Source organism: Coptis chinensis, chromosome 8 (assembly GCF_015680905.1).
Source record: "Coptis chinensis isolate HL-2020 chromosome 8, ASM1568090v1, whole genome shotgun sequence".
Classification (NCBI taxonomy): Eukaryota; Viridiplantae; Streptophyta; class Magnoliopsida; order Ranunculales; family Ranunculaceae; genus Coptis; species Coptis chinensis.
The window spans coordinates 69,369,350-69,378,258 of record NC_141463.1 but is presented as its reverse complement, the minus strand read 5'-3'; the positions used below and the strand labels follow the sequence as shown (position 1 = coordinate 69,378,258).

Sequence of the window (8,909 nt, the reverse complement as noted above, 5' to 3'; positions counted from 1 at the left end):
AATAGTGGTTATCATGTGCAGAGCATGTGCATTTTGCTAGTAATTATAATTGCCATTAGTAGTTCCAAACTAGAAATACTTCTTTAAATTGATGATAATTAAATTATCTATTACCAGTGCATTGACGTAGTGGACACCATCCAGTACTACATTGAATCTGGGAGCTGAGGGCTTTCGAGGATTACCTTCAATTTAGACTTCAGTGTACCGATGGACGCACTTCACCATTTGGGCCAAACAGGAACGGATGGGCCCATTTCTGTTAGTCGACTTCTACATACTGAGGGACTGAAGGACTGGAGCGTAAGTTGGGAGATGCATGCTAAGAGCAAACTGTTCACTTTTCAAAACGTACTTATGGTGCCCATAGTAATAGCCCGGTCAACCTCCGTTGCTGTAGCTCTGTTAGCCCCGTTTGGAGTCTTCGGTGCAGTTGCTGTTGTGCAACAGAGAGTCCTTGACGCACAATATCATACCGCACTACCGGTGCGCTCTTTGCAAATGTATGAAGACATAGTATGTAGTATATATCTAGTATGGTATATGCTTCAGGATCGATACCAGCTGGCTCTTTGCTAATGTATGAACATAGTCCTAAAGTTGAAGATACAAAATACCTTGAGATCTCAAATACCTATCGCAAGAAGTTATTTGTGTTATCATGATTTTTCAGATCATCGAAGCTGCATATAGAAGAGAAATTAGAACCGGAATTTGTCAAATAATATGAACACGTACAATGTATACTGTGAATTTAATTTCAAAGTGGATGCTGTAGACCTAGCATTTCCAATAAAATTTGGACAGAAAAGTATGTCAAAACACGATAGGGTATTAATACAAGTTATAGTATTTGCTGGAGAATAAAGAAGATAATATAGTCCTGACGTTTTTTAAATCTCAGATTCTGTAGATTGATGTAAGACAGATTAGCTGTTCTTAGTTGATTATGTGTACGTTTTGGCCTTTTCTATCATTGGTAGTGGAAGCAAGTTTTCAATGAAGTTAATTATTGAGCACTATATTGCTCGAGTCTTGACAAACTGAATTGTTTTTGCATTCTTCCAATTAAAACCACCATAGTCAAACTAGTATAATGAAACTACTGTCATATTAGTGTTATACACGTGTTCTAAAAATATTTAGCAATATATTTTGAGGCTACTTATGACTTATCAATTGAAGTATGTGAATTTTACAAACCAAATGCCACAGAGTACCGAAGCTGTGGTAAGAGAAAAATGCTTTTCGGGTGAGAGGACAACCATTTATCAAACTTGCCTTTAAAGTTTAAGAATGAGCATTGTTGAAGTATACAGGCGTGCGCATATGATCTGTGTGGTAGTTATATGCGTGCACCTCTCGGTTCAGGTTGTCAGAAGGCACCATGTTTAGTGTTTTCTATTTTCATGTATTAGACTTAGGGGTTGTTTGTTTTTTTATTTTTAAGCATTCACCACCGCTGAAATCAGCATTGAGCAAAAAGAAGTTGTTTGTTTTTATTGGGGTCTTCAGCATTCAAAGGTACCAAACCAACTTCAGCATTCTGTGTTTCTTTTATCACTGAACGCTGAAGAAAGAGTCGCTCAAATTAGATTTCCATCTCTACCCTTCCCTAACTTGATAACCCTTCCACAATGTAACTCATCTTCTCCGACTTTTGGTTGCTGCGCTATAATAACTAGGTATGTAAAAGTCTTGTTTTATCATTTCCCCCAAGAAATACCGATTTCTCTACTCTATTTATCTTTGATCCATTCTTAATATGTGTTGTGTGTACCGTTTATATATCTGTTTGTTTTTGTGTTTTTGTTGTTCTTTTGATTGGCAAAGATGTTTGAATGCGTTGGAAACAATTCCTTCATTGTAATATGTATTGATTAATCAACATGTTTTGAATGATGCGTATAGCTAGTACAAACTTGAGTGTTATTTATATAAGATTACCTAGCTAGTTAAGCATAGATCATAAAGTTAAAAGCTTTATGTACTGAATGGGCAGATTCCTTCGTCCTTCATGCTGTATTAGAACTTAATTGTATAAGACGACCTTCTAGTTTTTGTTTATGGTTTAGAAGATGATCACATCCTGTTATTGCTTGGAGATACTAGGATGGTGGTCTTAAAATTTCCGAGGCATTGTGTTTGCAAGGCAATGGTAGGCACACGATGTTCTAGTCGAATATAGGGTGTGGAGAATATCCTTTTGTTATAGGTTAAAAACCTTTAGAAAGTAACCAAGAACAAGAACTGTCAGATCACTTCCTTCATAGTGGCGACCCCTCCAGTGGAGCAATTGATTCCATGGGTTATAGACAGTGGTGGAGCCAGGGGGGCCCAGCATACACCCTGGCGTACCCTCACCTGACCCAAAAAAAAAAAAAAAAAAAACTAGTTATGGCGCAACTGCGGAAGTGCTAAGTAAAAGACAAAAAAGAAAAAGAAAAGTGCAGCATGTGCTCATGAGTCATGAGAGAGGAAACAAAAGAGATATGCTGATGTCATGTGATGTACTTGATGTACAAATTTGATTCAGTTAAAGCAAATAGTACCAAAAAAGCAAATAGAAAACCAATACTACTTGTGTTCCTCTTTATCTCGTATTTATCCACCCATATATAAACCCAAACAGAAACCATCTTGTATCTGTTAAAAAAAATAGAAAGAAAAAAACCCCCTCACCTACTCTACTTTTTTTCTCCTCCATTATCTATTACTCTATATTAAAATTTAAGTATTCTACTTTTCTACCCAAACAAACAACTTTACACCTACCGGTTTTGTGGAGGTAACTAGGTAACCCTTATATTATTTAATATTTTGTCGTCTTTTTGTACTGATTCATAAACCATATTAATTAGATTTTTTATATGTTTGTGATTATTATTTTATTTTGTGAATATTATTGGTGGTTTATTTTAATTCGTGCAATTTCAATTAAATTGATTGGTGGTTTATTTTAATTGTTTAAATAGCTATGATAAAGTATTTGATGGAAGAAAAGTCGTTGCTTGCTCAACCAACTAGTAACACAGATCATGTTGTTAGTGTTGAAGTAGGATCCTCTTCAAAGTGAAGTCACCAAGAAACTGAGGATGGTGGTGTTGAACAACCTACGTCAAAGTAGGTTCAACATGGAAATCGTGAAGAACTTGACTTGTCTAGTTTTCCGGGAGACCCTGGATTGAGGAACAAGATTTCAGATTATCATCCTAATGATCGTGACTCAGTGAGAAGAACATATTTGTTTAGAGGTCCTTGCCAGCCTAATCATACTTTTCCTCCAAGGACAATAGGTAAGAGGAACCGTCACTTTCGGAAAGAGTAGTATGGAGAGTTTAGTTGGTTAGAATATAGTATTTACAAAGATGCTGCGTTTTGTCACTATTGTTATCTCTTTAAATCTGATCAGAGGGCACAAGGAGTCGGAGATGTTTTTTCTTACAAGGAGTTTACTAATTGGGAAAGGAAAACCAAATTAAAAGAGCATGTTGGAGGACCAAATAGTGCTCATAATATTGCTTACAGGGCAGCACGGGCATTGCTAAATCAAGAGCAACATATCGAAACATTTCTTGAGAGACAATCTGACCAAGTTCGAAGGGATTATTGAATACATCTAACTGCAATAACTGATTGTATTAGGTTTCTTTTGAGACAAGGTTTAGCTTTCTGTGGTCATGATGAATTAGAGGAATCGATCAGTAAAGGCAATTTTCTTGAACTTATACGATTTTTGAAAGATCTTAATGAAGTCATTAAGAACGTTCTTGATAATGCTTCTAAAAATTGGAAATTGACCTCGCCTGATATACAAAAAGAGATTGTGAATGCAGTTTCTGTGGAAACTACAAATGCTATTTTAAAGGATTATGTAAATTCATTGTTTGCTATTTTAGTCGATGAAGCACGTAATATATCAATTAAAGAGCAAATGACAGTTGTTTTATGTTATGTCGACAAGAAAGGTTGTGTGATTGAAAGATTTTTGGAGTTGTGCATGTTAAGGAAACTAGTGCAGTAACACTTAAAAAGGCAATTGATGAGTTGTTCTCTAATTATGGGTTAAGCATATCTAGACTGCGTGGACAAGGGTATGATGGGGCCAGTAATATGCAAGGTGATTTGAATGGCCTAAAAACACTTATAATGAAAGAGAATGAGTCTGCATTTTATATTCACTGTTTCGCTCATCAGCTTCAGTTAGCCCTTGTATTAGTTGCAAAGAACCATGAGTCAATTGCTAACCTTTTTAGTGTTCTCTCTAATGTGGTAAATACTGTTGGAGCATCATGTAAGCGACGAGATATGTTACGCGAAGCAATGAATGAAGGCTAGAGTTGTTGCAGCCTTACAAAGCAGAGAACTTTCAAGTGGTAAAGGGTTGAATCAAGAGACTAGTCTTAAACGATCTGGTGACACTTGATGGGGGCTCACACTATTATACACTTCTTGGCATGATAAACAGTTATGGTTCAGTACTTGATGTGCTTGATAATATAGCGGAAGATGGTTTAAGCTCGGAACAAAGAGGTGAGGCTTAGGGATTATTGAATTCAGTGCAGTCTTTTGAATTTATCTTAAATTTATATTTGATGAAAGCGATACTAGGAATTAGCAATGATTTGTCAAAGGCTTTGTAGTGTGAAGACCAAGACATTGTCAATGCTATGACTCTTGTTAAAATAACAAAGGTACGCTTACAGACGATGAGAGATGATGGGTGGAATAGTCTCTTGATTGAAGTTTCTTCACTATGTGCCAAACATGATGTGGTTGTTCCAAATATGAATAGAGGTATGTGGCTCGAGGGAGGTCTCGACGAAGAGCGGAAGGAAGCACCAATTTACATTACTATCGTGTTGGATTATTTTATCACTGTATTGATTTGCAACTTCAAGAGTTAAACGACCGGTTTAATGAAGCAAACACAGAATTACTTCTTTGCATGGCATGTCTTGATCCTTGTGAGTCGTTTGATGCTTTCGATAAGCAAAAGTTGATCCATTTTGCTAGACTTTATCTCGATGATTTTTCAGAGATAGATCAGATGGAATTAGCGGATCAACTTTAGAATTATATCATTGATATGCGTTCTGATACTAAGTTTGCTAAAGTAAACGGAATTAGCAGTCTAGCCAAAATAATGGTTGAGACAAAGAAAGACATTGTGTACCCACTTGTGTATTTGTTGATTAAGTTGGCGCTGATTTTACCTGTTGCTACTGCTATTGTGGAGAGGGCATTTTATGCTGTGAATATCATAAAGAATCGTCTGCGCAATCGGATGGCAGATGAATGGTTAAATGATTGTTTAATAACATACATTGAAAAAAAAGTTTTTGATAGCATTGATACCGAGTTGATCTTGCAACGCTTCCAAAAGATGAAGAAGGATGACAAAAAAGAAGAGCGCCGAGGACAACTATGAATAAGTATTTGTTTAGATTGAATTATTTTTTTTTTTTTTTTTTTTATATTACATTTATTGCAATTATTTTATATGATTTTTTTATGTTCGAAATATACTTGTTTTGTGATCGGGTTTGAATTTTTAGTTAAAAAAAATTAGTTTTTTTTTTATGCTTGGTTTATGGGTGGCTCACCCTCACTTACATTCCTGGCACCGCCACTGGTTACAGAGTACGCAAACCGGAGGACGAACCATTACAGAGCAATTTCGTATTATCATGTCCTCAGTCCGGCCACCTGCCTATTCCCTCATGCCATTTCCACTACACCCAAGAACTAAATAGGAATTTTGATTTCTTGTTTGAAAGAATAGTCGGACGTAGTTCTGCTTAAAATAGTTGTAGCTGCAACAAAGAAAAATAGTGAAAGAATACGAACAAATGGAATAAAACTAGGCTCTGACAGTTATCTCGAAGTAATACAAATCTGTCAACTTGAAAGCCACCAGAAACGGCTTGTCCGTAGATGCTAAGAATGCATTTCGAAATCCACCGAAGGTTGCTCACTGGTGGATCAGCTCTGTTGGATAGTAATTAAGAAAGCGTACCAAAGAGAGTGCTAGAATTTGTTTGCAGTATATTCCTCCAGTTATAAAATAACTCAGAAAAAAGTAACAAACAGACTTGTCACCGTCAACAACATACATATTCAAAATAGCAATAAAACCTTAGTAAAATGAACAAAAATCAAAGTATTAAAGCTGTTATGTAAGAGTAACAAAATGGACCAAGGTTGTATTAAGAGTAAAGCAACAAAATCCTTTTTACTGACGCAAGACGGCAAGAGAAGTAAACATATACGTATAAAAGTATAAGTTAAAGAACATGATATCTATGAGAAAACAATGTTGGGTTGTGGAACCGTCGAGCTTTGCTCCGGTGTCCGATGCCGCGTTTACGATTTTATGTTTGGAGAAGGGGCCGCGACCTGTGCTTTGGTTGGTCTTGGAGAAGGTGCGACCCGCACTCTGGCTGTGAGAAAGTTATTGGAAGTTGGGCACGACCCGCGCTCGACCACGCCTTATTCGGGGCGCACTCGGCTCATGCCTTCCGAAATTTTCACTGATTTCTGATATTTCAGCCCAAAGCCCATTTTCTCACATTTTTTCTATGTGTACCTATATAAAGAAAATAGAATAGGGTTTTGAGACAACTTTGAGAGATTCATTTCTTGGGTATTGTGGGAGCTCTAATGAGCTAGGGTTTGAGTGAGGCCTCTTGTTCTTGATTCTTGCTACCTCTTGTAAACTCTCAAATCTTTACTATAAAGGAAACTCGACTCTTGTGTGGATGCAGGTAACATTTACCGAACCACCTTAAATCTTTGTGTCTCTTTGTATTATTTACTTCCATATTTATTGTTGCTATGAATTGTGATGATATATTAGTGGTTTTGCTATGTTGAGTTTGTTGTGATAACTACTAAAGTCTTGGGTGGGTGATTTTTTTGCTGTGAGCTCTAAGTTGAAATCATTTGGTATAGAAAGTAACTAGATTGAGGTGTGACTTTCTAGTGTAATCTCCCAACAAATGCTCTGATACCAATTGTTAGAGTGTGTGGACCGAAAAGAGGAATAGTCCCACATTGAACAAGAAAGGAGTTCATCATGGTTTGATAAAGTGGGAAGCTCACTAACTAGTACCGAGGCCTTTTAGGATAAAACCCCACACCCATGGCCAAGATGTGGCCCAAGCCCAATGGGTGGTCAAGTGGGGGACAATATCGGTACTAGTTATCCCATGGGCGCGGAGGCCCAGGCCTAGCGAGTGTGCCCAGGTCCTAACAATTGGTATCACAGCCGATGGTTCGGCAGGGACAAAGGCACTGATCATGCACAATCAAGAGACGAAATCATTCAAGCCGGAGCGCCAGCGAAGGCCACAATTCAGGTGGAGTTGCTTAACAAAGCGTGCCCGTTACACCAAAGATTGGTGCCTCTTGGATGTTATGGAGATTTGAGAGGGTGTAGCTCGAGGTGAATCTAACAACATGGAATGATGTTCGAGGTGGAGTAGGCTCTGTGGTTGAGAAAAAAAGCCACCTCCCTCAGAGGCCCAGACACACCAGAGCTCTGGCATTAGATCGTGCTCGAAGATGAACGAATGGAATCCCTTGGAGTTCGATCTAAGGCGAAGATTGTTAGAGTGTGTGGACTGAAAAGAGGAATAGTCCCACATTAAACAAGAAAGGAGTTCATCATGAGTTGATAAAGTAGGAAGCTCACTAATTAGTACCGAGGCCTTTTAAGATAAAACCCCACACCCATGGCCAAGATGTGGCCCAAGCCCAATGGGTGGTTAAGTGGGGGACAATATCGGTACTAGTTATCCCATGGGCGCGGAGGCCTAGGCCTAGCTGGTGTGCCCAGGTCCTAACAAACAAGAGTTCTTCTGCATTTTTAGTTTTGCTAAGAAGCCCAAGTAGAACCTTGTCTCGAGTTTCTTATGTTGTTAGGGGCAAGACAAGGCTCGACGCGGTAGGCTATCCAAGTGACCCACCTCTGCAAGGCCTTTAACTACAACTAGCAACTGTTTTCATTGTAAATTGGTACCTTGGCAGCTAAAGCGGCTAAGCGCTGCCCTTGACAACATAGAGTATTTCCCCCCATTTCCCACCACTAAAGTTTCCCTTGGATGACTGATGATCATATGTAGTGTGCATAATACGTGCACATCATTACTAGACAAGCACTATAACGAGAAAGTAAAAACTTTTAAAAAATAGAGAGTTTAAATAGATAATAGTTCTTGATTCAAATGCCTAAACAAGAGCCTACCACTATTAGCTAGTTGATAAGTGCTCAAAAAGTGCAATTTAACCCTCGATTATGCCTCTTGTTTAGCCATCTTAGTGGACTAATAGTATTTCTAAGTTATGTTTTATGATTCTACAAATGAAAGAGAGAGTTTTGTGGAATATTAGAAAAAATTGGTAAAACGAAGCAATTCGGAGCATTAAGGATCACATGGGAAGCTTGTGGACAATCATGGAGAAGGCCAAGGAATTGAAGCTATTAAAGATGCGACTTGGACCTATTTTAAAGCTTATTTGGAATCCCAAGGCTAAATGATTCGTTGCTTGGACCAAGGCCCGCAAAAGAGGATAGAAGGATAAAGCAGAAGAGACAAAATAAACTTCTGCGTCTGGGATGCATGGATCGCACGTCCAGACACATTGATCGCGTCTGAGATGCATGGATCGTGCGTCCAGACGCATGAAACAACACTGTAGCCAATCCCTTCTCAGTTTTGGAAACGATGTTGGACTCTGAAAGAAGTCTATTTGTATTAGTAAACAACTGGCGGTTTGGAATGCTTCTAGAACTCATTGTAACCCCTATAAATAGAGGACCTAAGTGCCTCATGTAATTTGCCAATTCACTTATACTCTTGTCTCCAGAACTTGAGGCAGAGAGAGATTAATAATAAAAGATTCGG

The 8,909-nt window shown here is 38.1% G+C and overlaps 1 protein-coding gene across 1 annotated transcript; it reads left to right on the top strand.

Moving 5' to 3' along the window:
- The first annotated feature begins 2,977 nt into the window (after positions 1-2,977).
- LOC147482685 (uncharacterized) lies at positions 2,978-4,338 on the top strand. Its single transcript, XM_086579383.1, has 4 exons — positions 2,978-3,055; positions 3,413-3,555; positions 3,646-3,874; positions 3,985-4,338. Exons 1-4 carry the CDS (start codon positions 2,978-2,980, stop codon positions 4,336-4,338), a joined length of 804 nt encoding a protein of 267 aa, XP_086435509.1.
- The last annotated feature ends 4,571 nt before the right edge of the window (positions 4,339-8,909 follow it).

Excerpts from the sequence above, each read along its gene's own strand:
- LOC147482685 (XM_086579383.1), top strand. The coding sequence starts at position 2,978 with ATGATAAAGTATTTGATGGAAGAAAAGTCGTTGCTTGCTCAACCAACT. Across the intron at positions 3,056-3,412 it reads ATCATGTTGTTAGTGTTGAA|AGGGCACAAGGAGTCGGAGA; the intron begins GTAGGATCCTCT and ends AAATCTGATCAG. Across the intron at positions 3,556-3,645 it reads CGGGCATTGCTAAATCAAGA|GTTTCTTTTGAGACAAGGTT; the intron begins GCAACATATCGA and ends TGATTGTATTAG.